General features: G+C 48.7%; 1 protein-coding gene and 1 long non-coding RNA gene across 4 annotated transcripts in view; both read right to left on the reverse strand.

Moving 5' to 3' along the window:
• Nucleotides 1-1,209: 1,209 nt before the first annotated feature.
• On the reverse strand, nucleotides 1,210-4,322 carry LOC141407905 (uncharacterized). The gene is made up of 2 exons (XR_012419208.1): nucleotides 3,229-4,322; nucleotides 1,210-1,305 (listed from the first exon to the last, which is right to left on the reverse strand). It is a non-coding gene; the product is annotated as an uncharacterized lncRNA (long non-coding RNA).
• A 110-nt stretch (nucleotides 4,323-4,432) lies between these two features.
• The window catches only part of VPS16 (VPS16 core subunit of CORVET and HOPS complexes), a 44,980-nt gene continuing 21,514 nt past the window's right edge, over nucleotides 4,433-27,898 (reverse strand). For 2 of the 3 annotated variants that reach the window (XM_065522853.2, XM_005568502.5), the window contains exons 2-24: nucleotides 11,391-11,479; nucleotides 11,005-11,102; nucleotides 10,789-10,917; nucleotides 10,564-10,708; nucleotides 10,294-10,409; nucleotides 10,065-10,187; nucleotides 9,877-9,932; nucleotides 9,453-9,542; nucleotides 9,258-9,352; nucleotides 9,027-9,103; nucleotides 8,442-8,573; nucleotides 8,219-8,346; nucleotides 8,053-8,088; nucleotides 7,750-7,858; nucleotides 7,070-7,204; nucleotides 6,866-6,974; nucleotides 6,691-6,788; nucleotides 6,499-6,606; nucleotides 6,107-6,184; nucleotides 5,848-6,017; nucleotides 5,670-5,766; nucleotides 4,850-4,953; nucleotides 4,433-4,735 (exon numbers count right to left, since the gene is read on the reverse strand). In XM_065522853.2, coding sequence (XP_065378925.1) covers nucleotides 4,591-4,735; nucleotides 4,850-4,953; nucleotides 5,670-5,766; nucleotides 5,848-6,017; nucleotides 6,107-6,184; nucleotides 6,499-6,606; nucleotides 6,691-6,788; nucleotides 6,866-6,974; nucleotides 7,070-7,204; nucleotides 7,750-7,858; nucleotides 8,053-8,088; nucleotides 8,219-8,346; nucleotides 8,442-8,573; nucleotides 9,027-9,103; nucleotides 9,258-9,352; nucleotides 9,453-9,542; nucleotides 9,877-9,932; nucleotides 10,065-10,187; nucleotides 10,294-10,409; nucleotides 10,564-10,708; nucleotides 10,789-10,917; nucleotides 11,005-11,102; nucleotides 11,391-11,479 — 2,467 coding nt within the window. In that variant the 3' untranslated portion in view covers nucleotides 4,433-4,590. The remainder of the gene's footprint in view (nucleotides 4,736-4,849; nucleotides 4,954-5,669; nucleotides 5,767-5,847; nucleotides 6,018-6,106; nucleotides 6,185-6,498; nucleotides 6,607-6,690; nucleotides 6,789-6,865; nucleotides 6,975-7,069; nucleotides 7,205-7,749; nucleotides 7,859-8,052; nucleotides 8,089-8,218; nucleotides 8,347-8,441; nucleotides 8,574-9,026; nucleotides 9,104-9,257; nucleotides 9,353-9,452; nucleotides 9,543-9,876; nucleotides 9,933-10,064; nucleotides 10,188-10,293; nucleotides 10,410-10,563; nucleotides 10,709-10,788; nucleotides 10,918-11,004; nucleotides 11,103-11,390; nucleotides 11,480-27,898) is intronic. The other variant, XM_074004887.1, reaches the window with a different exon arrangement.

The raw sequence follows: 27,898 nt of genomic DNA on the forward strand, positions 1-27,898 counted from the left end.
ATCATCACAGAGTAAAGGGTTATCCTGGGAGAGAAGAGAACTGAGGAAGGGAGGGGAAGCAGTTTCCTGTGCCCAAGCCTACCCAAATGGGGAACTGCAGAACCCTCCTCCTCCTAGTCCTGCATTAGTCCCAGCCCATAGGAGCACATACCTACAGGTAGGCATTTCTCAGCCACCCCAAAGGTACCCCAATAGTCACAGGGTTTATGAGCAAAGGAGAGGACCAGGAGAGCTGGAGGATGGGGGGAAAGGACTCCTGTTTCTTTAGGCAAGTCACTTCCCCTCTCGGGGCCTCCTTTCCCCTTCTAGTAAATGGAACAATGAGTCATTCTCGCAACAAATACTTATTGAGTGCAGACCATGTGCTGGACACAGCAGGGAATAAGACAGAAGAGGACAGAAGAGGCCTCTGCTCTCAGGAGCTTACATTCTGGATAGGCACACAGACAAACAAATGAACAGGAAAATTTCCTAAATGCTGAAATGAAAATAAAGCAAGGCAATAAGATAGAAAGGTGAAGTAAATGAGAGCCAAGTCCCTTTGCAGGCCACTATTCAACCCTAACAGTCTTTTACTCAAACTTTGTATCTAAAAGAGACAGGACATACAGCCCCTTACCCTGAGAAGGTGAGTTGTAGGAGCCTTCGCCCTGATTCTTTCTTTTTTTTTTTTTAAGACGAAGTTTCCCTCTTGTTGCCCAGGCTGGAGAGAAATGGCGCCATCTCAGCTCACTGCAACCTCCGCCTCCTGGGTTCAAGCAACCAAGCGATTCTCCTGCCTCGGCCTTCCGAGTAGCTGGATTACAGGGCCCGCCACCACCCCCAGCTAATTTTTTTTGCATTTTTACTAGAGACAGGGTTTCACCGCGTTGGCCAGGCTGGTCTCAAACTCCTGACCCCAGGTGATCCACCCACCTAAGCCTCCCAAAGTGCTGGAATTACAGGGATGAGCCACTACGCCCGGCCTTTGCCCTGATTCTCCCTGCACTGGCTACCAGTGATATAAGGAGAAGAAATGTTTCCAGATTCTTTGCCTCCAGCTACACAGTCCTAGTCCTAGCCCCAATCCTAGCCCCACACATTGGACAAAACTTGGCCCTGCCCACCCCTGTAGGCATAGGCCTGCTGTACAAACTGCTCAGGGCAGAAGGCATCTCACACTAATTTCAATTGAGCAAGTAAGGATTTGAAAAAAGAAAATCCCAGTTCTGGTTTTTAAATGTCACCATTTATAGACTTATGTATCTGTCAAAACTCAGAAAATTACATTTAACATCTGTGGATGGCATTGTATGTAGACTGTGCCTGAAAAGGAAAAAAAAAAAAAATTGCAAACTGAAAATGAACTCTAGTTATTGAAATGCATTCTCGGCCGGGCGCGGTGGCTCAAGCCTGTAATCCCAGCACTTTGGGAGGCCGAGACGGGTGGATCACGAGGTCAGGAGATCGAGACTATCCTGGCTAACACGGTGAAACCCCGTCTCTACTAAAAAAATACAAGAAAATTAGCCGGGCGAGGTGGCGGGCGCCTGTAGTCCCAGCTACTCGGGAGGCTGAGGCAGGAGAATGGCGTGAACCCAGGGGGGCGGAGCTTGCAGTGAGCCGAGATCGCGCTACTGCACTCCAGCCTGGGGCACAGAGCAAGACTCCGTCTCAAAAAAAAAAAAAAAAAAAAAAGAAATGCATTCTGAAGTATTTAGGGGGAGGTGTACTACTGATGCTGCAACTTACTTTGAAATATATGAAAAATACGATAGATTGACATACAGGAATGGATAGATGAACAGATGTGTGATATAGTAAGATGCTAATGGTAGAATCTATGTGGTAGTTATACAAATGTTCACTGTAAAATTATTTCTACCTGGCTGTATGTTTGAAAGTTTTTATAATAAACTGTGGAGGTGGGGGGCATATCAGTGACTAACTTTACAAAAAAGTATACAAAACTGCCTTTAACTTTGAAGCAACTCTCCCCATAGACAATTCCAATGCTTCTCTACATGCACACACACCTTTTATAAAGTTGAAATCACTGTTTATATACATTTTTCATCATTGTTAAAAGTTATTTCTTACATATTTCTAAAACTTCATGTGTATAGTGTTTAATGTTTACATAGTCTATGAGTAAATATACTGTATGTTACTTTGGGGATGTGGGTTTTATATTGTGTACATTCTAAAAGCACTGGCCAAGCCTCCCTTTCCAGAGAGGAAAACTGTGTTGTTTGGTAGCAATCCTTTTTACTGAGAACTTGAAAAGCTGGGAAAACATTTTTTAAAGGCATCAAAGAGCTACCAGGGCAGTGAAGAATTGTGGGGCCAAGACTGGAGACAAAAAAAAAAACAACAACAAAACCCCAGAATGATGAGCCTAGTATTGGGGATTATTTCCTTTCCTCTTGTTTGCTGATTCCAAAATGGAAAGCTGATGAGCTGTGCCAGATTGTGATTCCAAAAACTAGTCACAGTATTTCCAGAACCTTGCTACTCTCTTGTCAGGAGGTACAGTCCAGGCCTGGTTCAGAGGCTCATGCTGTAATCCCAGCACTTTTGAGAGGCTGAGGAGGGAGGACTGCTTGAGCTCAGGAGTTTAAAACCAGCCTGGGCGTCATAAGGAGACCCCCGAGACCCCATCTCTACCACCCCCCCACAAAAAAAAAAAAAAAAAAAAGAGGTGGAGTCTATTTCCCTTTGAAATTGGTGGGGTGGGCCTGTATTACTGCTGTGACAGACACTCTAGCAGATGTGACACCATGTAACTTCCAAACCTAGGTTAGAAAGGCAGTCCAGGCCGGGCGCGGTGGCTCAAGCCTGTAATCCCAGCACTTTGGGAGGCCGAGACGGGCGGATCACGAGGCCAGGAGATCGAGAGACGATCCCGGCTAACACGGTGAAACCCCGTCTCTACTAAAAAATACAAAAAAACTAGCCGGGCGAGGTGGCGGGCGCCTGTAGTCCCAGCTACTCGGGAGGCTGAGGCAGGAGAACGGCGTAAACCCGGGAGGCGGAGCTTGCAGTGAGCTGAGATCCGGCCACTGCACTCTAGCCTGGGTGACAGAGCAAGACTCCGTCTCAAAAAAAAAAAAAAAAAAAAAAAAAGGCAGTCCAGATTCTACCTGGCTCCCTCTTGAGATGCTTGCCCTTGGGACCCAGCCACCATGTTGCAGGTGTTCTGGCAGACCACCCCAGCTAAGGTCCCAGTCAAGGCCCAGCGTCACTCACCAGGCCTGTGAGTTAGCCAGCTTTCACATGATTTCAGCCCCTAGCTGTCAACCTTTTAGTCTTCCAGTTGATGCCTCAGACACTATGAAACAGACACAAACCATCCCTGTTATAACCTGTCCAGATTCTTGACCCACATAATAAATGGTGAACATGATAATTATTTAACATTTGACTTACATCTCCTTGAAGGACTTTCACCAACTTTCATTTACAAGTCAGGTCGGAAAAGGAAAAAAAGAAATACCTTCTCAGGCCCTGAGTCTCTCTCTCTCTTTCTAAAAGCATGGTCGGCCCTGGGGGTGTTGAAGAGGGAGAGGCCTGAAGCTCCAGTGAGGCCTGCGCTCCCTCTGGCTGTGGTTTCCTCCTTGTAGATACAGTGGGGGCAACAAAGGAAAAGGCAATGCCCTCAGTGTTGGGTGGGGCCCTGGGCATGAAGCCAAGGTGCACTGGAGTCCAGATGGAAGGCTAGATAGGGAGAGCAGAGGACCCCGTGGGTGCTCCTACAGATTGTGGGTCTAGTGTTCTTCTTTTTTGGGCAGAATTGAAATCTTCCATCCTCCTTTTCTATTTGGCCCAGAGACAACTTGAAATTGCTCACCATAGTTCAGTGGGCAAGAGTTCCAAAGGCCACCACCCCCGACCCCTATGGCCCGCAGGCCACACACCTCTCATTAGTCCTCCAATTGCCACCGCAGTGCAAATTGGGGCCTTGCCTCAGGCTCCCTTCTCATAGAGGGCCCGATTCCAGTTGCAGCTTGCATTTGGCCCTGGGTTTCAAATCTCTGTTTTGCCACATATTTGCTATTATCAAGCTCCCTCATCCTCAATCTCCTTTCTGTGAAGTGGGGTGATGTTACCTCACAGGGCTGTCATGAGGAATAAATGAAGTACAAACGGTAAAAGTGTTTAGCATGGTTCTTGTGTGTTTACACGCACACACACAGAATGCTTTACAGTGTGTTCTTGGTGAACTAGTGCTTAAGTTTTGTGCCATCTCTCCCTATAATCCTCCTAGGGCCTGGGAGCTAGTGAAAGCTTTCCTTGTTAACTGTGGAGAGGACAGGTTTCTTCCAAGTATGGCTGGAGAAGCCCCCACCTCCAGTCCCAATACAATGGAACACATGGAGTTTTGCTGTGGTGCCTGGAGGATCCTGTCTTGAGCTTGTCTTTGCTTAGGCTGGACTGTATAAGACAAGCATTCTAAAGTGTTCCAACTTTATTTAAAACCAGAGAGCCCTGCTACCATGCCCCACCTCCTCAGCATTGCTCTAGGGGAGGAGCTGGATGAACTATGGCCCTTCTGCCAAGCCCAGGTGCTAGGGGAGGAACCCCTTGCTCGAGATGTACAGGATGGACTCCTCACTTCTTCTGGGCTTGTGCCCTGGCCCGTTGAATCTTGTCAGCTGTGGCCCCATCTGTGGCTCCCGTGCAGTGGGATAATACGAGGCTCAGCTCAGCCTCATTCCGGTGTTCGATGGCCACATCTGCAGCCTGAGCCACATCGCTGTGGTTTGAGCAAGAGAGGAGGTGGTGTCAGGGCTGCTCAAGGGCACAAACCCTGCCTCTCACCAGCCCACAGCTCAGCCACCCAGCACCCACAGGCCCTCAGTTGACGCACCCAACAAGAAGCAAAGCCTTGACCTTCTGCTCGGGACCCACACGGGAAGCATACTTCTTGGCTTCGTATTTGTTGTGTTGTTTCATGCAGATCTCCACAAAAGGCTTAGGAGGAGAGGAAGCAGGTGGAGGGAGAAGGTAATGCACAGCCCTCCTGTCCTCTCTCTTATGAGCAGAGGCCCAATGGATACATGGTCCATATATATTTTATATGTATACGCCCATCAGTACATATAATCTCCCAGTCCCCACGCACAGACAGTTGTGATCTCAACATTCTTAGGGCAGAAACCACCTAAACCAAAGCTCTGTCAGAGCCTTGAGACAATTATTTCCACACTTCTGCTCTGCCACCCACCGTTACTCCTTGCAACGGGTGTTCCTGCCACCAGCCCTCACATTTCCTGTGTTCTCCTATGATTAACATTCTCAAACCTCCCCTCTACACCTCTGAACTACCCACCACAGAAAACAGCCCTCGGTATCTCCACTGCCTCTCATATGTACCCTCCCTGTTCCCCCTCCACCCTCCTCAAACAGGACTTTCCCTCCAGCACATGGCGCCCCCTGTGGCACTCCCTGGGGAAAGCAGCTCATTCTCCCTCCCTGTAACATCTGCAGGCAAACTTGGACCCATCCTCCTATACACCCAACACAGCGGATGGTGCCTGCCCACGAATGTGTATACAGGAAGCACTCGCTAACTATGTGGGCAGCTGAACGGGAGCATGAATGGGCCATCCTACCTGTCTCCCTGCCTAGCCCTCTCCCCCGAAGACTACCCTCACTGGAAGTGGGCTGGAGAGAGGACCCTGCCTCACCAGGTAGCCAATGGGTGATTTCTTGCTCTTGGAAAACTTCTCTAGCTCTTCCCAGTCTTCCAAATCTGCCAGGGCAGTCAGCTTCAACCACCAGAGCCTGCAGGAAAGCTGGGCTTGGAGGTGTTCCAGGAGAGGCAGGTGGTCTTGGGACCCACATGCAGCCTGGGCCCTCACCTACCTCTTGTCAGGGATGCGGAAGTCACGTGCCAGCTGCTCTGCACGCTTGTTGTGACCGCCAAGAATGAGGGTGGTAACCGTGTCATGTAGAGACAGGTCTAGGAACTGGCCCCCCAGCTCGTCTTCCAGGCGCCGCTGCAGCCGTAGGAGTCGCATTTGATCCTCTGTAGCCTGGGGACCCAGATAATGAGGCATGATGGGGATGAGGGACCAGGAGGGAAGACCAGGAGAGAAGGCTCCTAGAACAAGATGGGCCAAACCTTGGCTGCAAACTCATTCTTGGCCTTGTAGAAGGCATCGGCGGCTGTTTGCAGAGCTGCTACTCGCCCCTCAATACGCTACAAAGACAAGAAGGAAGGCCTGAACTCACAGCATGCAAGACCCCAGCCCTCCTCACCCAGGCTACAGTCTTCTTCCCGATCCCTGAGCCCAGGGTCGCCAGGGTCAGCCTTCCCTGCTAGGTGCACCACTCTGATGTCCTAGAGGGATGGCTAGCTCCTCTGACACTAACCCCCATCCTGGCCTCACGTCAGACTCTCCCTCACAGTGAGGACCAGATGCGGTGTGCACCCAACACGAAGGCCTAGATTCCTGAAGGAACCAGACCAACAGCCCCACCCCACAGGCCCCACACGCCCCATGGACCTCAGACCTCTTCTGCAGCATAGCTGGCTCGGATGTGGAAGCTGCCCAATTCCTGGTGATTGTCATCCTGATTGTAAAGGTCCTTCAGCGTCTCTAGCTCCTGATGCTTACAGAACTGGGGCCACAGGCAGGCAATCAGTCAGCAAGGCCAACTCAAGTGCTCAGAAGACTCCACCGCAACCCTGCCCACTACACACACCTGTCGGTACAAACTCAGGGCCATGGGCTGATTTCGAAGGGTCATGAAAAAATCTCCTCGGTTTAGCTCATTCTTCAGGTGCAGCAACACCGTGAACACTGCAGGAGAATAAGGTGGGGTGGGAACTCCAGCCAGGCTCCCACTCAGCCCAGGGACCCCCCAGCCTTGCCCTCACCCAGATCAGTGTCCCCGCTCTCAATGGCCTTGCTTAGTGCCAGTTTGCTCCTCTTCATCTTTAGGAGAAGGGGTACCTGCTCCCCTGAGCGTGGCTCATACTCCAGCAGCTGTGAGGTGAGAAGGAAGGCACAAAGAGAAAGAGCTGGCATGGGGGCCCTGAACAACCACATCAGTGTGTCTGTGGAGGGCTGGGCACCCACACCTTGATGGCCAGCTCTGTGCGGCCACAGCCATAGGCTCGTGCGGCAATGTCGGAGTAAGAGACACCAGGCGTGTCCCCCAGCTTCTGGTTAATGGCTCGAGCCACATCCTCATCTGAGACATCCTTCTGTTGAACCTGCAAGGGATGTGGGGTGTCACAAACATCTGGATGCTATTCCTCACTCTCCACTCCTGCAAGCCCTTAGGACCCAGCCCTTCAGTTCCCTTCCTCCCTTTCTCCCTCCCTCCCTTCCTTCCTTCTTTCTCTCTCTCTGTATCTCTCTCTCTCTTTCTTTTTTGAGACAGAGTCTTACTCTGTCGCCCAGGCTGGAGTGCAGCAGTGCAATCTCAGCTCACTGCAACCTCCACCTCCCAGGTGAAAGTGATTCTCCTGCCTCAGCCTCCCAGGTAGCTGGGATTACAGGCATGCGCCACGACGTCTGGCTAATTTTTATATTTTTAGTAGAGATTTTGTAATTTTTGTATTTTTTGTTTCACCATTTTGGCCAAGCTCGTCACGAACGCCTGACCTCAGATGATTTGCCCTCCTTGGCCTCCCAAAGTGTTGGGATTACAGGCATGAGCCACTGCGCCCGGCCCAGTTCTACACTTTCTATTTCCTCCACCTCACCAGGGCCTGGAATCCCCTAAATGACCTTGGACCCCATCCCACATCCTTGCCTTGTAGCAGGCCCAGTGGGCCAGGATCCTGCTGACGCCCTGTACTTCAGGAAGGCGCAAGTACTCGCATATCTGGATGGCCAGGGGGTAAAGTCTCCGCAACACAAGCCTGGTAGACCCAGTGGGTAAAGGATACAAGGAATGAGGTGTAGGAAAAAGAGGGAGCAGAGTGGCCTCAGCCTGCACATCAGGCCTCCCACATCCTAGAGAGATAGGTCAGGAGCAGTAAACATAAGACCCCACCCAAGACTATAATGCCCACCCCCCGACAGCTCCCTCACTGCACCCTTGGGCTTACCCTACCTGTCCAGTAGCACCTGGATGGTGAGCTGCTTGTATCTTTATTTTCCTTGGTTAAGGATCCAGCTGGAGAATAAGCCCTGCTTGCCAAGTACCTGCAGACTGCATCTCCAGCCCCTTCCCCTGCCACCCCTGGCTGTAGGTACCCTTCTGGCATGCACAGGGATACTGGCTATACGTGAGCGGGATCCCAATGTGATAGTCCCGAACAGCATTGAGCACACGCAGGTCCTGACACATGTGCACGAAGCTGTCGGGTGGAAATCTGTCCAGGAAACACTTTCCGAAGGAGGCAGCCTGAGAAGAGCCAGAGGGCAATAGGAGAGAGCTTCCCTGCTACCCATCCCACCCCTCCCAGCCCCGCCCTCTCCAGCCCGGCCATCCAGGCCAACCCTGAGCAGACTCTTCTGCATGTCTGGCTGGTGCTCATGTCCTGCGGCCTCAATGCACTGCTGCACAGCCTGGGTCAGCTGGCCCAGCTCCTGGATCTCCCGCAGGTACTCGTCCGCCTTCTGGCTCTCTTTCTGGTGGGGAGGAGTCCAGAGCCAGGGCATCATGACAGAGAAAACTCCTACATCTGGCCCCTAACCATTCTGGGTTGTGGTTCAAATAAGCTGGTTTGGAGGGGCTGCACAGGCTGGAGCCCCAACTCCCTCAGCCCACTCAGTCCACCTGAGGTGCCCACAGACATCATCCCGTATCAGCCCACAACTGCCTTTGGGGGGCCTTGAGAACTCCTCCCAATAGTAACCCAGACTGGGTGGGGATAGTGGGGATGTCCTGCCCATCCCTATCACATCACATGGAGGACACAGTGTCTCTTCAATCTACCTGAGCCAGCCCTCCCCAGCCCAGACCAGGGTCCTGCCTGGACCCCTCTCTTGACAGGTGGCACCTGGCTATGCTCACACATGCCCACGCAGGGGCAGGGGCAGGAGGAACCATCCTGGGACTGGGAGAGAAGCCTAGGGCTTTACCTCATACTCCTTCTGAGCCTCCAGGAGCAGCGCCCCGGGGGCCATTGAGGCAATTTTGAAGATCTCCTCGCTGGCCGCTGGGGAAGGGAGTTGGTGAGTGAGGGAGAAAGGCAGGGAAACCCTCAGCTCTGCCTCAACACCCTATTCTTGCTCTGTGGCACTGGCCCAGGGCAGCTGGGGTGCTGAGGAGTCCCCGCCTTGGGTTATGTGGTGCCCTTGTGAAGGCCTCACCTGGAACCTCATGCAGGAACTCGTGGGTGCTGTGGGAGAAGATGCGGACCCCATCAAGCTCAGGCACCAGGTAGGAGTCCTCGTCCAGCACAAACCTGAGCTTGGTTAAGGCTCCTAAGATCACCTACAGATGGGACGGGGCAGGTGAACCCTTCCCTCACCACCCTCCGCACACAGGCAGCCCTCCAAGGATACTGGATGCTCTCGGGTGCATCGCCCACCACCATCAGCCGCCTCTCCCAGGCCACCACCACGGCTCTCTCCTTGCTACGAGGACGGCTGCACCTGTGAGCAGCATACACACACCATCTAGACACCGTCCCACGGCCATGTCTCCCACATGGCTGCTCACAACCCTTTGTCTCGGGACAGCCTGTATACACTTGCATCCCTGACTGTATACCGACTTCTCCACTTCCCTCTTTTCCCTGCGCCCTCAGCTCGAGGCAGCTGTGGCCCACAGAGGACAATGGTTTCCTTCAAGTGTGCACTGGCAGAGAAGGTAAGATCCAAGCTCCACTAGGCTTGGCCAGTAGACATGACCAATCAAGGAACTGATTGTCCCAGGAAGCAAGCTATGTCTCATCCGCACCCCCAGCAACAACACCCCCATCCTCACCAGACCATCTGCTTTGGAGGTGCCCGGATGTTGCAGTTGAACTCACATAGCTTCTCCTGAAATGGTGTGGGCAATGTCATGGCCCTGTCCCAGCAGTCACCATTCTAGTCAAAAAGCCCACCCGCATCTCCAAAAGATCTTGTACCCTGGACAAAGCACAGTACCCCTGTGTTGCCCCAGGATCACACCTTGAGTGATGCTGTTCCCATCCAGATGTAGCCTGTGTCTGTGAAGAGTGCCAGGTGTCGGTAGGTGAAGGAGACAGCCATCTGTAGGAAGCTGCTTACTCCTGGGGCCAGGCCAGGGGGCGTCTGAGGCAGAACCAGGGTAGGGGTGGGATAGATATATACTGACTTTTCAGAGCCTTCCTATTGCCTAACCCAGCCCCTCCACTTCATTCCCACTCAGGGCCCTCACCACTGCAGAGCAGGCTGCATGGTCCAAGAGATAAAGATCGGGCCCCACAGCCAGAAGAATGTGTGCCACTCGGTCCTGGCACAGCGCAGTCCAGCAGGAGGGTGCACTTTGCAGACCTATGTCCAAGGAAAAGGACAGTGTTAGGATGACCAAGGCCCATAGTTGCTGCTTCTATGGGTCTTCAGCCACAGCTTCTGCTTTTATGGGTCTCACAGGCTAGAGGCACATCTGTGGGTACTGCTTGGCTATCTCAGCGGTGTCAGGGCTTACCTGGCACCTCTGGCATCCGGCGGAGTTTGAGGTCACCCACATTGGCACTGAGGGTGAAGCGGTGGGCCCCTGTGAGGATGGCCACTCCAGAACCAAACTCAGTGTGAAAGATCCGGGCATCCAGAACCCGGTTCTGGAGCACTTCCTGAGGAGAGGGGCCATGGGTTAAGGGAGTCACAGGGTCATAAACTCTACCCCGCTTCCCCAGCCCTCTGTGACCCCTACATTGCCCATGCTGAAGTGTCTCCGGAAGTCACCATGAAGCCCGTAAACCAGTACAGCACCATCTTCCTGCACACAGAGCAGCTCCTCCTCAGCTGACCAGCCCAGGGACACCACAGGTCCACTCTTCCACTGCAGGGGAGAGAGGTTCCTGAGGCTGTCCTCAGATGAGGAAACCCTGTCCAGCCCCGAGCCCCAGGGACCGTCAGAAGTGCTCACCAGCAGGCTGGCCAGGGGCATGCCGGAAGCAGAGTATATATCGAGCACTGGCCTCACACTGGCAGCTTTCTCCTTCCGCCAGGGGTTCCTCAGCAGTGCTGCAGTTTGAGAAGAGACCTTCTGTCCTAGCTCCCCAGGCCCACCCCATGTGAAGTAGGCCTCATGTCCTGGCTCCCCAGGCCCACCCCATGTGAAGTAGGCCTCATGTCCTGGCTCCCCAGGCCCACCCCATGTGAAGCAGGCCTATAAAAACCAGAAGTAAAAGCATCTCAGCAGGGTGAGTAGGGGGTGGCAACAAGAACAACCTGACAGCAAGGACCCAGGAGTCAATGACCTTGAGTTCATCCCAGGGTCCCAGAACAGGTGGTGGTGGAGGGGCAACATACCAATGGGGCCCCCATAGGGTGCAGCAGCCACCAGGCAATCTCTGAGTTCCTCCTTCAGGTCCCAGTCCATGCTGTACAGCTCATATTTCCTGCCCACACAGAGATGAGCAGAAATTAGCCTCATTACCCTGCATCCGGATGGAGTGAACCCCAGAGGAATTCCTAAAGCCTCCATTTGTCTTCCACAAGGCCGTAGAGGAAGTCTCCACCCCCTACCCCCAGAGGCAGGGAGGAGGGTGATGACCAGAAAGTTGGGTAAACTGACCACATGCATGCCTAGGGACAGCAGGCGAGGGAGCAGAGGGTATTGGCAGGGAAGGATGTGGTTCTTGGGGCAAGTGTCCAAGGATGGCAGGAGCTCTTGAGCCAGGCAGGCTGTGTGGCCAACATCCAAGGCACAAACTGAGATAGAACTAAGGTGAAGTGGCTGGCTCAGGCCAGCTTTAGCAGGAAATGAGACTCTCAGAAAGGGTCTCTCAGAGAAGAAAGCCTTTCTTCTATTTCTAGTTCTTTTTTGAGAGAGGGTCTTGCTGTGTTGCTCAGGCTGAGGTGCAGTGTCACAATCACGGCTCTTTGCAGCTTCGACCTCCCAGGCTCAAGTGATCCTCCCATCTCAGCCTCCTGGGTAGCTGGAACTCCAGGGTGCACTACCACACCTGGCTAATTTTTGTATTTTTTGTAGAGATGGATTCTCCCCATGTTGCCCAAGCTGGTCTCAAACTCCTGGGCTCAAGGAATCCTCCTACCCTGGCCTCCAAAGTGCTGGTATTACAGACGTGAGATGCAGTGCCTGGCCTATTTCTGGTTCTTAATGAATCAGGGTGTGGGCTTTATACCCAGGGATTCAGCTCTATGCTTATTGACAATGAACTTAGTTTTAGAGGTACTGAGTTAGCAGTGCCTGAAAGAAATCCAAGAGGAGCTTTTCAGTGAGATGGTGCTGGGAGGAGTCCTGGATTGGGGATGTTAATCTGCCAATGCTTGGCTTATGGGAGGCAACCAAATCACAAATCACAACGAGGCATGAGACGACTGCAATGTGAAATGCTCGTGGATCACTGAGTGTGGCTGTACGGGAAGTCAGAGTAGGGAGCTTGAGGCATGTCATCATACCTCAAGAACGGGAAAAGGGGTAGCAAAAGGGACAAAGAAGGAGTGGGCACTATTCCAGGGTGCCAAGAGAAGACAGTGTTTAAGAAGGGCATTTTAGCCAGCATCATTTCAGGGACCTTCTCATTAATGATCAGGAATATGCCCACCATTACCTACTATTTGACATCCTTGTTGTGGTTCTAGGCAACATAATTTAAGAAAAAATAAAGAGATGTTTGTATTTTGACGAAGGAGCAGAGTTGTTCCTATTTGCAAATAATGTGATTGTCTACTTAGAAAATCCAAAGTAAGGGGTGCGGTGGCTAATGCCTGTAATCTGAGCACTTTAGGGGGCCAAAGCGGGCAGATTGCTTGAGCTCAGTGGACTGAGACCAGCCCGGGCAACAAGGAGAAACCCTGTCTTTACAAAAAATACAAAAATTAGCTGCATGTGATGGTGCATGCCTGTAGTTACAAGTAGCATGCCAGCTACTTGGGGGGCTGAGGCAGGAGGATCGCTTGAACACAGGAGGTTGAGGCTTCAGTGAGCCAAGATAGCATCACTGCACTCCAGCCTGGGTGACAAAGTGAGACCCTGTCTCAAAAAAGAAAAAAAACACAAAAAACAAAAAACAAAAAACCCAAAGCAGTCTAGGGAGCAATGAATATGAAACTCTCACAGAGGGCGTAGGGTGATCAACAAAAATCAATATATTTTCTATACCCAGAAATTTTCATACCATAACAAGAATCGATTGGAAATACAACTTTTCGAGGTGAGGTGGGCAGATCACTTGAGGTCAGGAGTATGAGACCAGCCTAACCAACATGGTGAAACCCTGTCTTTACTAAAAATACAAAAATTAGCTAGGCATGCTGGCGGGCACCTGTAATCCCAGCTACTCAGGAGGCTGAGGCAGGAGAATTGCTTGAGCCCAGGAGGCAGAGGCTGCAGTGAGCCAGGATCATGCCACTGCACTCCAGCCTGGGCAGCAAGAGCGAAACTCCATCTCAACAAATAAATAAACAAATAAATAAAATAAAAATAAAAATGCAAAAATTAGCTGGGCGTGGTCGTGGGTACCTGTAATCCCAGCTACTCAGAAGGCTAAGGCAGGAGAATCACTTGAACCTAGGAGGCAGAGGTTGCAGTGAGCCGAGATTGCGCCACTGCACTCCAGCTGCCTGGGTGACAGAGTGACTCCATCGCAAAAAAAAAAAAAAAAAAAGAAAGGGCCAGGCGCTGTGGCTCATGCCTGCAATCCCAGCACTTTGGGAGGCCAAAGCAGGCAGATCATGAGGTCAGGAGATCGAGACCATCCTGGCTAAGACAGTGAAACCCCATCTCTACTAAAAATATTTTTTAAAACTTAGCCGGGCAAGGTGGCGGGCGCCTGTAGTCCCAGCTACTCAGGAGGTTGAGGCAGGAGAATGGCGTGAACCCCAGGAGGCGGAGCTTGCAGTGAGCCGAGACTGTGCCACTGCACCCCAGTCTGGGCGACAGAGCAAGACTCCGTCTCAAAAAAAAAAAAAAGAAAGAAAAACAACTTTTAAGAGATCCTAATAATTATGGCAATAAAACTGTAAGATATCAAATAATAAATCTAACAAAAAATTTTACAAAATCAAATATTTTCCGAGGATATAAAAGACATGCAGCAATATCCAAAATAATCTACAAATGTACAGGAATTCCAATAAACACCTTCTGCCAATTATCTGGCCAGTGGAGGGGTAATGCACAAACTGATTCTGAAGTTCATATAGGGCAGTGGCTCATGCCTATAATCTCAGCACTTTCGGAGGCCGAGGTGGGAAGATCACCTAAGGTCAGGAGTTCGAGACCAGCGTGGCCAACATGGTAAAACCCTCTCTCTACTAAAAATACAAAATTAGCCAGGCATGGTGGCGCATGCCTGTAATCCCAGCTAGTCAGGAGGCTGAGGCATGAGAATCGCTTGAACCTGGGAGGCGGGGGTTGCAGTGAGCCAAGATTGTGCCACTGCACTCCAGCTTGGGCGACTGAGGGAGACTCCATCTCAAAAAAAGAAAAAAGAAAAAAAAAAGTTCATATGGGGGAAAAAGGTCATTTGAAAGAGGAAATACCACAAAATATTTAAGAACATTTTGGAAATATGAGAACAGATGTATACCAGATATCACACACTATATAAAATTAATTAAAACTATTATTTTTGGCACAGGAATGTGCAAATAGATAAATGGAAGAGGATGGAGTCTAGGAAAAGATCTCAGAATTGAGCAAATAATAAAGGTGGCATTTCAAATTGGTGCAAACTGATACCCGAAATGAGACAATGGGCCATATAGGAAGGACCACAATAAATGCTATTTAATTATTTTACTTCTGTGTTAATATATAGATAAATGCTCAAGAGACTTCCATACTAAACCAGAGACAGTGATTACCTTTGGGGAGGGTGGTAGATGGGGTAGACACCTGCAGAGCTCTCCATTTTTATACTACAAGCATACATCATTTTGTTTTATTGCGCTTTGCTTTACTGCACTTTGCAGTTACTGCATTTTTACAAATTGAAGGTTTGTGGCAACACTGAGTCAAGCAAATCTATCAGTGTCATTTTTCCAACAGCATGTGCTCACTTCATGTCTCTGTGCCACAATTTGGTAATTCTCGCAATATTCTAAACTTTTTCATTATTATAATATCTGATAAGGTGATCTGCAATCAGTGATGTTACTACTATAATTGTTTTGGGGTGCCACAAACAATGCCCATACATGATGGTGAGCTTAATGGATAAATGTTGTACGTGTTCTGACTGCTCCACCAATGAGCTGTTCCCCATCGTCTCTCTCTCTCTCTCCAGGCCTTCCTATTCTCTGAGACACACAGTGTGGAAATTAGGCCAATTAAAAACCCTCTAACTGTTCAAGTGAAAGAAGAGTGGCAAATCTCTCACTTTAAATCAAAAGCTAGAAATGACTAACCTTAGTAAGGAAGGCATGTGGAAAGCCAAGACAGGCCAAAAGCCAGGCCTCGTGTGCCAGTTAGCCACGTTGTGAATATAAAGCAAAAGTTCTTGAAGGAAATTAAAAGTGCTACTCCAATGAACACAGGAATGATAAAGAAAGTAAAGTAGCCTTATTACTGGTAAGGAGAAAGTTTTAGTGAACTATGTATAAGATCACAACATTCCCTTAAGTCAAAGCCTAATCCAGAGCAAAGCCCTAACTCTTAAATTCTATAAAGGCTGAGAGAGATGAGGAAGCTGCAGAAGTTTGAAACTAGTAGAGGTTTGTTCATGAGGTTTAAGGGAAGAAACCATCTCTATAATATAAAAGCATAAGGTAAAGCAGCAAGTACTGACATAGAAGCTGCAGCAAGTTATCCAGAAGATCTAGTAAAGATCATTGACAAAGGTGGCTGGCTAAACAACAGATTTTCAGTGTAGATAAAACAGTGTTATATCGGAAGAAGATGCCATCTAGATCTTTCATAGCTAGAAAGAAGTCAACACCTGGCTTCAAAGCGTATGAGGACAAGGCTGATTCTCTTGTTGGGGCCTAATGCAGCTAATGACTTTAAGTTGAGACCAATGCTCATTTTACCATTCTGGAAATCCTAGGACCCTTAAGAATTATGCTAAATCTACTCTACCTGTGCTCTAGAAATGGGATAACAAAGCCTAGATGACAGGACATTGTTTACAGCATGGTTTACTAAACGTTTTAAGCCCACTGTTGAGACCCACTGCTCAAAAAAAAAAGATTCCTTTAAAAACATTACTGCTCATTGGCCAGGCATGGTGGCTCACACCTGTAATCCCAGCACTTTGGGAGGCCAACGCAGGCAGATCACAAGGTCAGGAGTTAAGACCAACCTGGCCAATATGGTGAAACCCCGTCTCTACTAAAAATACAAAAATTAGCCGGGCATGGTGGCACGCACCTGTGGTCCCAGCTGCTCGGGAGGCCGAGGCAGAGGAGTTGCTTGAACCCGGGAGGCGGAGGTTGCAGTGAGCCGAGACTGCACCACTGCACTCCAGCCTGGGTGACAGAGCAAGACTCTGTCTCAAAAAAAAAAAAAAAAAAAAAAAAAAAAAAAAAAAAAAAATTACTGCTCATTGACAACATATCTGGTCCCCCAAAAACTCTGATGGAGATGTACAAGGAGATTAATGTTGTCTTTATGCCTTCTAACACAACATCCATTGTGCAGCTCATGGATCAAGGAGTGATTTCAATTTTCTTTTCCTTTTTTTTTTTTGAGATGGAGTCTCACTCTGTTGCCCAGGCTGGAGTGCAGTGGCGCAATCTCAGCTCAAGACAACCTCCACCTCCCAGGTTCAAGCAATTATCCTGCCTCAGCCTCCTGAGTAGCTGGAACTACAGGCATGCGCCACCACACCTGGCTAATTTTTCTTCTTTTTTTTTTTTTTTAGCAGAGACAGGGTTTCACCGTGTTGGCCAGGCTGGTCTCGAACTCCTGACCTCAAGTGATTCACTCACCTCAGCCTCCCAAAGTGTTGGGATTACAGATGTGAGCCACCACGCCTGGCCTCAATTTTCAAGTCTTATATAAGAAATACATTTTTTTTCTTTCTCTCTCTCATTTTTTTTTTTTTTTTTTAAAGAAAGACATTGTCTTGCTCTGTTGCCCATGATGGAGTGCAGTGATGTGATCATGGCTCACTGTAGCCTTGAAGCCTCAAACTCCTGGGCTCAAGTGATCCTCCAGCCTCAGCCTCCTGAGGAGCTGGGACTACTGGCACATGCTAGTGCACCTGGCTAAAAAATTGTGTGTGTGTGTGTGTGTAGAGACGGGGACTCACTCTGTTGACAGGCTGGTCTTGAAATCCTGGCCTCAAGTGATTTTTATACCTTGGCCCCCCAAAGTGCTGGGATTACAGGTGTGCACCACCGTGCTCGGCCTAAAAACACATTTTATAAGGCTATAGATGCCACAGCTAGTAATTCCTCTGATGGATCTGGACAAAGTACATTGAAAGCCTGGAAAGGTTTTCAGTGGTGCAATCTCGGCTGGAAAGGAGTCACCATTCTAGATGCCATTAAGAACACTTATGATTCATGGCTGGGCATGGTGGCTCATGCCTGTAATCCCAGCATTTTGGGAGGCTGAGGCAGGCAGATCGCCTGAGGTCAGGAGTTCAAGACCAGCCTGGTCAACACGGTGAAATCCTGTCTCTACTAAAAATATATAAATTAGCCAGGTGTGGTGGCGGGTGCCTGTAATCCCAGCTACTCAGGAGAATCACTTGAACCCAGAAGGTGGTGAGCCGAGATCATGCTACTGCACTCCAGCCTGGGTGACAGAATGAGACTTCGTCTAAAAAACAAAAAAAACCCAACACTTATGATTCATGAGAGGACGTCAAAATATCAATATTAACAGGAGTTTGGAAGTTCATTCCAATCCTCACGGATGACTTTGAGGGGTTCAAGACTTCAGTAGAAGAAGTCTCTGCAGATGTGGTGGAAATAGCAAGAGAATCAGAATTAGAAGTGGAGCCTGAAGATGTGACTGAAATGCTTCAATCTCAGCACTTGAACAAATAAGGATTTGCTTCTTATGGATGAGCAAAGAAAGTTTGTTGTTGTTGTTGTTGTTTGTTTGTTTGTTTTGAGACAGAATCTTGCTCTGTCACCCAGGCTGGAGTGCAGTGGCATGATCTCGGCTCACTGCAACCTCTGTCTCCCAGGTTCAAGCAATTCTCCTGCCTAGGCCTCCTGTTGCTGGGATGACAGGCACCCACCACCACACCCAGCTAATTTTTGTATTTTTAGTAGAGACAGGGTTTCACCGTTTTGGCCAGGCTGGTTTTGAACTCCTGGCCTCAAGTGCTCTGCCCACCTTGGCATCCCAAAGTGCTAGGACTATAGGTATGAGCTACCATGCCCAGCTGAAAGTGGTTTCTCAAGATGGTATCTACTACTGAGAACATTGTTGAAATGACAACAAAGGATTCAAAGTATTACACATACTTAGTTAATAAAGCAGTGGCGTGGTTTGAAAGGATTAACTCCAATTTTGAAAGTTCTACTGTGGATAAAATGCTATCAGACAGCATTGCATGCTACTGAGAAACCTTTCATGAATGGAAGAGCCCACTGATGTGGCAACTTCATTGTTGTTTTAAGATATTATGATAGCCACCCTAACCTTCAGCAACCACAACTCAATTAGTTAGTAGCCATCACCATTGAGGCAAGACCCTCCACCAGCAAAAATACTACACATTGCTTAAGACTCTGATTATCACTAGCATATTTTAGCAATAAAGTATTTTAAAGTTATGTACATTTGTTTAGATGCATACTGTAAACATAAAACTTCATATGGACTGGGAAACCAAAAAAATTCATGTGACATATTTTGCAATATTCATTTTGTTGTTGTGGTCTGGAACTAAACCTGTAATATCTCCAAAGTATATCTGTATATACTTTGGCATTATTCGAATTTACAACCCATGTGCATTTCTTTTGACATTCTATAACTAAAACCATTGAGTGAAAAAACATCTGATAGGAAAATAGATACTCATACAAATCTAGCATGCCAGTTATCAACGCATTCTCAGCTCCAAATTCACCCTGTAACACATGTTCTGTGGTAATGGTCAGCATTCCTTTAAGCATTTCTCCTATTTTATAGTGAGCATGTTAAGCTTTCTCAGCAGAGGGCGCTGGAAGGACACTGCACTAGGAAGGGGCCCTCCCGTGCTTCCAGTGGTGGCCGTCAGCCAGCAGTCAGGGTGTGAGAACATCTAGTACTGCTCTGCCCCAGCCACGCATCCGCAAAGCATGGTCCCTCAGCAACAACGCAGCCCTTTCCAGATCACCTTCTCAAGCTCTCTCGACAGACGCTGCACTCCAGGCTTCCTGCCCACACCAGGTCCCCACTTTCTCTCTATACAGAGATGTCTCACCACTGGTTGCATCCTGCCTGTACACGAGTGTTTCGACCAACGTCCTCTGCACACCTGGATGCCCAGCCACTGGCCATGGCTTGCCATATATATATACACACACATATATATATACACACACACACACACACTCATATATATATATTTTTAGATGGATTCTCACTCTGTCGCCCAGGCTGGGGTGCACTGGCGCGATCTCGGCTTCTGCAAGCTCCGCCTCCTGGGTTCACGCCATTCTCCTGCCTCAGCCTCCTGAGTAGCTAGGACTACAGGCACCTGCCACCACGCCCGGCTAATTTTTTTTGTATTTTTAGTAGAGACGGGGTTTCACCGTGTTAGCCAGGATGGTCTCGATTTCCTGACCTTGTGATCCGCCCGCCTCAGCTTCCCAAAGCGCTGGGATTACAGGCGTGAGCCACCAAGCCTGGCCTGTTTTGTTTTGTTTTGTGAGATGGAGTTTCGCTCTTGTCCCCCAGGCTGGAGTGCAATGGTGCAATACCAGCTCACTGCAACCTCTGCCTCCTGGGTTCAAGCAATTCTCCTGCCTCAGCCTCCCAAGTAGCTGGGATTACAGGCATGTGCCACCATGCCCAGCTAATTTTGTAGTTTTAGTAGAGATGGGGTTTCACCACTTTGGACAGGCTGGTCTCAAACTGGTATTTTTAGTAGAGACGGGGTTTCTCCACGTTGGTCAGGCTGATCTTGAACCCCCAAACTCAGGTGATCTGCCTGCCTCTGCCTTCCAAAGTACTGGGATTACAGGCATGAGCCACCGCGCTTGGCCTGGCTTGCCATATTGACACTGTGTGTTGCAGGCCTCCTGCCTGCACCAGCACTCCCATTCACACTGTACACCCAACACTCCAGGCTAAGAGTTGCAGCTTGCCTACGTCTTCATGTCCCTTGTGGCCCCAGAGGGTTGCTTCTTGATTGTCTGATATTATAGACCAGCTCTAACCTGGGCAAACCAACTTCTCTGCCATCCAGTGGGCTGCAACTGTATTTTTCCAGTGAAGTCTGAACCCTAGCCTGAAGACAGGCTCCTCTTCCAAGTTTGTCATTCCTTGGGTACTCTTCCTTGGCCCTAGGCTATCATAAAATTTTCTTATATCTCATATTCTTTTTCTTTCTTTTTTTTTTTTTTTTGAGACAGTCTTACTCTATCCCCTGGCTACAGAGCAGTAGTGTGATCAGCTCACTGTAGCCGTGACCTCCCAGGGCTCAGGTGACTCTCCCACCTCAGCCTCCTGAGTAGCTGGGACTACAGGTGTGCACCACCATGCCCAGCTAATTTTTTTTTTTTTTTGTAGAGATGGAGTTTCACCATGTTGCCCAGGCTGGTCTCAAACTCCTGGACTTGTATGATCTGCCTGCCACAGCCTCCCAAAGTATTGGGATTACAGGCATGAGCCACCGTGTACAGCCATATCATATACTCCTTTATCACAGTTAAATAATTTATTTTTCTTTTCTTCGGAGATGGCGTCTCGCTCTGTTGCCAGGCTGGAGTGCAGTGGCACAATCTTGGCTCACTGAAACCTCTGCCTCCCAGGTTCAAGCGATTCTCCTGCCTCAGCCTCCCAAGTAGCTGGGACTACAGGTGTGCACCACCACACCCAGATAATTTTCATATTTTTAGTAGAGATGGAGTCTCACCCTGTTGGCCAGGATGGTCTCAATTTCTCGACCTCATGATACGCTCGCCTCAGCCTCCCAAAGTGCTGGGATTACAGGCATGAGCCACTGCACCCAGCCTTTTTGTTTTGTTTTTTTTGAGACAGAGTTTTGCTCTTGTTACCCAGGCTGGAGTGCAGTGGCGCGATCGGGGGTCACTGCAACCTCTGCCTCCAAGGTTCAAGGAATTTTCCTGCCTCATCCTCCCAAGTAGCTGGGATTACAGGCGCCCGCCACCACACCTGGCTAATTTTTTGTATTTTTAGTAGAGATGGGGTTTCACCATGTTGGCCAGGCTGGTCTCAAACTCCTGACCTCAGCTGACCTGCCAGCATTGGTATCCCAAAGTGTTGGGATTACAGGAGTGAGCCACCGCATCAGGCCAATAATTCTTTGTATTAAACTTCGCACATTAAGTCTTCTGACTGGACCCAGACTGGCACAGATGTGGTAGAGCGGGAATAGTCCCAGAAGATAGACCCCTTAAAGATAGGATTTGGGAACTGGCTTGGTGCTGAGCTCTTTGTCAATGGAAAACTGATGCTGTAACCCATTGTATGCACCTGCATCACAATTCATCAAGCCTGCAGTTTACTGTGGTGAAACAGTAACTGAAACATGTGCTGTGGGAGTGACTTCTATATTTGCCAGTGTGGCAGTAATGGTGACTTTATAGATGGTGGCATGGGATGGATTATTTTGAGTGCACTTGAACATTTACAAAGAGAGTGATCTCAGGTCTGTTAACATTCAGCTTGGCCGGGCGCGGTGGCTCAAGCCTGTAATCCCAGCACTTTGGGAGGCCGAGGCAGGCGGATCACAAGGTCAGGAGATCGAGACCACAGTGAAACCCCATCTCTACTAAAAATACAAAAAATTAGCCGGGCGCGGTGGCGGGCGCCTGTAGTCCCAGCTACTCAGGAGGCTGAGGCAGGAGAATGGCGGGAACCCGGGAGGCGGAGCTTGCAGTGAGCCGAGATCGCGCCACTGCACTCCAGCCTGGGCAACAGCGTGAGACTCCGTCTCAAAAAAAAAAACAAAAAAAAAAAACATTCAGCTTGAGTCATATTCTGAGAAGCAGAAGGCTTCTCTAACAGCCCCGCCAAAAAAATCTTATTTCAGCCGGGTGCAGTAGCTCACATCTGTAATCCCAGCATTTTGGGAGGCAGAGGCGGGCAGATCACCTGAGATCAGGAGTTCAAGACCAGCCCGACCAACATGGCGAAACCCTGTCTCTACTAAAAATACAAAATTAGCTGGGCATGGTGGCGGGTGCCTGTAATCCCAGCTACTCAGGAGGCTGACACAAGAGAATGCTTGAACCCAGGAGGTGGAGGTTGCAGTGAGCCAAAATCGTGCCACTGCACTCTAGCCTGGGCAACAAGAGCAAAACTCTGTCTCAAAAAAAAAAAAAGAATCTTATTTCTTGTATCTACGTAGCTGCTATTGCTGAAAATCAAACACAAATTTGTGTGAGTTGTTGAATTATAACAGTTGAATTCACCCCAACACACCATTTCTCATGTGAAAATTAGGGTACTGATAGGAAACAATGAGATCCTGAAACTTGGAAGAGGGATATCTGGTTAGATCCACATGAAACTGACAATTTTGGACTCCCAGGTCATTCTGAGCTTCCCTTATCAGAGGGAAGCCTTCCTGTCTACAAGGAGACTAGCTTTTCCTTGAAAGCCCTGCTAACCTAACTTGGGGTAGCTGTCTTAGAAGCCTCCCAATCCAAGTAACACTGCCAATAGCAAAGACAATACATGACCCCAATATGGCACCATTCCCGGAGGAACCAGCCTACAAGTTGATTATATTGGGTCTCTTCTATTTCAGAGAGGGCAACGACTTACCCCCACTGGAACAGATACATATTCTGAATGTGGATTTGCCTTTCCTGCCTGTAATGTGTTTTCCAGCACCCACCATCTATAGATTTACAGAATGCTCTATCCAGCATTGTGGCATTCTGCAAAGCACTGCAGCTAATCAAGGACCTCATTTCATAGCAAAGAAAGGTAGCAGTGGGCTCACAGCCATGGGATCAATTGGCCTTACCCTATACCCCATCACTCACAAGTGGCTGACCTAAATTTACTGACAACTTGGTTATAGCACCAATTGCAGACAATGTCCTTAAAGGGGTGGAGTTCTTTCTTATAGGGTGCAGCCTATGCTTTTAATCAGAGATATTATATGGTGTTATCTCCTCCATTTGAGGCCCAGATTCAAGAGGTGGAAGTGGGAGTGACTCCACTCACTATTACACCTGATAACAACCTTACAAAAATGTTGCTTCCGACAGTCGTGGCTCACACTTGTAATCCCAGCACTTTGAGAGGCTGAGGTGGGTGGATCACCTGAGCCCAAGAGGTTGAGGCTCCAGTGGACCAAGACTGCACCACTGCACTCCAGCCTGAGTGACAGAGTGAGACTGTATCTCTAAAAAATTAAAATTAAAAATAAAAAATAAAAGTAGAGCCCTTGTGGTGAGTGAATGCAGGCTGACTCCATGTAATAGGGCTGTGGGACCCCAGTTGGGGTTGGTGCCTGTGGATGTACAGCAGTCCCAATCTGCCTGCTGTGTGAACCTCATGGCAGTGCTCATCAGCGGGTACATGTACAGAGGTGGTGAGAGGCTGGTGCACTGGAAGGTGGTTCTGCACCACACAGGTGTAACCAAAGGACAAAGGATCAAGGTTGTTAGGAAAAGGGCAAGAAGAAAACCGAAGCAACTGACTGTGGCTACACTCTAAGGGGGGCAGAGAGGGAAACATCTACAGAAGGGTGTTCTGCATGTAGACAGCAAGAGAACAGAGGGCTCCATGAATGAGGATCCTGAGGAGGTCGAAGGATGGGTATATCATGGGGAGGTATTAGAGTATCGGTGCAGACAGGAGCTTATGATAAGAGAGGGGGCGGGGCCAGGCACAGTGGCTCACACCTGTAAATCTCAGCACTTTGGGAGGCCAAGACAGGCGGATCACAAGGTCAGGAGATAGATACCATCCTCAGCAACATGGTGAAACCCCATCTCTACTAAAAATACAAAAGTAAGCCGGGTGTGGTGGCACATGCCTGTAATCCCAGCTACTCAGGAGGCTGAGGCAGGAGATTTGCTTGAATCCAGGAGGCGGAGGTTGCAGTGAGCCGAGATCACGCCACTGCACTCCAGCCTGGCGACAGAGCAAGAGTCCATCTCAAAAAAAAAAAAAAAAAAAAAGAGAGAGAGAGAGAAAAAAAAGGGGGGCAGTCTGAATTTAGCATTTCAGAGGTAGAGCAGTTCTAGATGAGCACAAGGGTGGGGTGGGATCCAGGGAGGGGGTAGGTGAGATGGATAAAATCACTTGAGTAGAGGTCATAGAACCATGAAGCCAGGTGGTCACTTAAGTCACCCTGGAAGGTGGCAGGAGCTGGGATGCCTAGGAGGCTGTGGGCTAAAACAATAATCAGGTAGCAATGCAGTTGGTCAAGGATGTCGGCAGCGACACAGACCAGGTGGGAAGGAGGCACAATGGACCCCCTAAAGGGGTACAAAAGTAAAGGTCAGGGAGTGAAAAGCAATAATGTATGGACCACCTCCTGAAGCCTTACAGGCAAAGTGGGCTTCTAGAGGACAGTGAGGTGACTCAAACTGTGCCTGGAGGGTAGCACAGGGTATGGATGGGCAGAGTGAAGGGCAGCTTCTCAGAAAAGCCTAAGGGTAAGGACTCTGTGAGGAGAGGCCACACCCTTAGTGAGGAAGGCCAGTCCCATCTTTCTCTTCCACTCCTGGGTCCCAGAAGTGGAAATCTCAGCAGTAGTAAATGGACCTGGAATAGAATACCAGGAAATCGTTAAACCTAATGATTTAGTTAGGTACTGGCAGCCTCAATTCCAGTCCCCTGCTGGAAATAGTGAGGGAATTCCTGTGGCAGGGCGGCTGAACTGCTGGAGAAGCATGGTCTACTGGGGTGAGAGAAGACCCTTGAGTGAAAATAGATGATCTCCAGCCTGTCCAAGCTAAGATATCAGACCATTAAGGAGGAAGATGCATGTTAGGTATAATCTGGTTGCCTTGGGGTGTAATCCAGTAATTCCCAAATCCCAGGCCCTAAAGAGAGTTCACTGTCACTCCTGCAAACCCTTGTTTCCAGCCTGTCTCAAGAACATATACTACTAAAGAACTCCTGGGAATTGCTGCTGGGAATGTAAAATGGTGGTACATCAGCTGCTATGGAAAAAAATAAACACAGAATTACCATATGATCCAGCAATTCCACTTCTGGATATATACCCAAAATAATTAAAAGCGGAGTACAGAGGCCGGGCACAGTGGCTTATGCCTATAATCCCAGCACTTTGGGAGGCAGAGGCAGGCAGATCACCTGAGGTCAGGAGTTCGAAACCAGCCTGGTCAACATAGTGAAACCCCATTTCTATTAAAAATACAAAAATTAGCCAGGCGCAGTGGTGGGCACCTGTAACCCCAGCTACTCAGGAGGCTGAGGCAGGAGAATCACTTGAACCCGGGAGGCAGACGTTGCAGTGAGCCGAGATCGCACATTGCACTCCAGCCTGGGCGACAGAGCAAGACTCCATCTCAAAAAAAAAGAAAAAATAGTGGAGTACAGAAAATATTTAAGAGATATTTGTAGACCCACATTCATAGCAGATTATTCACAAGTAGCCAAGGGCTACCAGCAACCCAAGTGTCCATGGAAAGATGAAATGGATAAGCAAAATGTGGTATACGCATACAATGGAATGTTATTCAGCCTCAAAAAGAAAGAAAATTCTGACACGTGCTATAACATGGATAAACCTTGAAAATATTATGCTAAGTGAAATAAAGCAGTCACAGGAAGATAAGTTCTGTATGACTCCACTTACATAAGGAGTCTAGAGTAGTCAAATTCCGAGACAGAAAATAGAATGGTGGTTGCCATGGGCTGGAGGGAGGAAGACATGGGAGGTTGTTTGAGGGTATAGAATTTCAGTTTTGCAAGATGAAAATGTTCTGGAGACTGGTTGCACAACAACGTGAATAAACTTAACACTACTAAAGGGTACACTCAAAAATGGTTAAGATAGTAAATTTTACATCATGTATATTTAACCACATTTTTTAAAAATGTTCATTTTTTTTCAGCCTCCCAAGTAGCTGGGATTACATGTGCATGCTACTACACACTGCTGATTTTTTTGAAAAAAAGTTCAGTTTATGTATCAAAAAAAAAAAAGAAACAAAAATGTAACTACTTAGTTGCCCTCCCTTCTAAAAATAATTTCAGGAGTATATAATGTATCTTAAGTCTCCTTTCTTTTACCATAAGATGCTTCTTAGTATCTGAAACTCAATGTATTTAGAACCAGCTCACCTTCTTCCCTGCCAAACTCACTCTTCCTTTCTCATGATTTTATTTAAGCCCTAAATCCAAGTCATCCTTGATTCCTTGCTCTCCTTCCTCCCCACCAAGTGCAATCATTACGAATTCCTTCCACTTTACCTCTTAAATCTCTCAGATCGGCCCCTTCTCTCCACCTCCACCATCACCACCCCTAGTACTGGCCATCCTCAACTTCTTCCTGGTCTGTTCCATCAGGCTCCTAACCATCTCCCTTGTTTCCATTTTGCTTGTTCCTTCCAACTTTTCCCCACTATTGCCTACAAAAGGAACTTCACACACACACACACACACACACACACACACACACACACCTCTTGCAAATCCAATTACATCAATCTTTTGTTAAGATCCTTTAATTGAGGCTTCCCATCATTCTTCAGATAATGGTGGTCTACATGTCCCTGCAGGGTGTGACCCCTACATGACGGGCATCAACTTCATCCATGTCCTGTTCTTGTTGCCTACAGCACTCCAGCCACACTGGCTCTCTTTAGGTCACTGTGTATGCCTTAGTCATTCCTGCCTCAAGACTTTTGTGTATATGCTCTTCTCCACCTCCATCCCACTTCCTGCACCTAAATCTACTCATCCCCTGGATAGGGTATTATTACTTCTTTTAGAGTATCTTCTCTACCTTTGACTCCCCGAGTCTGTGGCATGTTCTCTTAGGTTATTTGCTCCTATACCTCTCTTTTTTTTTTTTTTTTTTTGAGACAGAGTCTCGCTCTGCCGCCCAGGCTAGAGTGCAGTGGCATGATCTTGGCTCACTGCAAGCTCCGCCTCCCGGGTTCACGCCATTCTCCTGCCTCAGCCTCCCGAGTAGCTGGGACTACAGGCGCCTGCCACCTCGCCCGGCTAGTTTTTTTGTATTTTTTAGTAGAGACGGGGTTTCACCGTGTCAGCCAGGATGGTCTCGATCTCCTGACCTCGTGATCCGCCCGTCTCGGCCTCCCAAAGTGCTGGGATTACAGGCTTGAGCCACCGCGCCCACCCGCTCCTATACCTCTCTTTACAGTGATTATGATCAAATACTGAGTGATTATCAACTGTCTCGCCTGCTGGCTGTAAGCTCTATGAAGGCAGGCAAAATCCTTCCACATCTGTTTTATTATACTGGCTCAGCCTGCCAAACGGTCGGGACAAATTATTTAATTAGATTAGCCCAAGTTGCATTTTTAGGATTAAAAAAATGGCTTGACTTCTGGAGTCCCATAAGAACTGGTCACCGTTTCTCCTCCATGCCTTCCCAAATTGAGTGAGTTCTCCAGAATATTACTTCCAATGCACAAGAATCCTGTCAGGCAGATAGGACTTGAAATGCAATGTCTGCCACCTGTTTATCATTCATTCACTGACTCAGACATGTATCAAGTCCTACCTATGCATAAAGCTATGCACACTTATGAACAAA

The sequence above is a fragment of the Macaca fascicularis genome, chromosome 10 (genome assembly GCF_037993035.2).
Source record: "Macaca fascicularis isolate 582-1 chromosome 10, T2T-MFA8v1.1".
In the NCBI taxonomy this organism is placed as follows: Eukaryota; Metazoa; Chordata; class Mammalia; order Primates; family Cercopithecidae; genus Macaca; species Macaca fascicularis.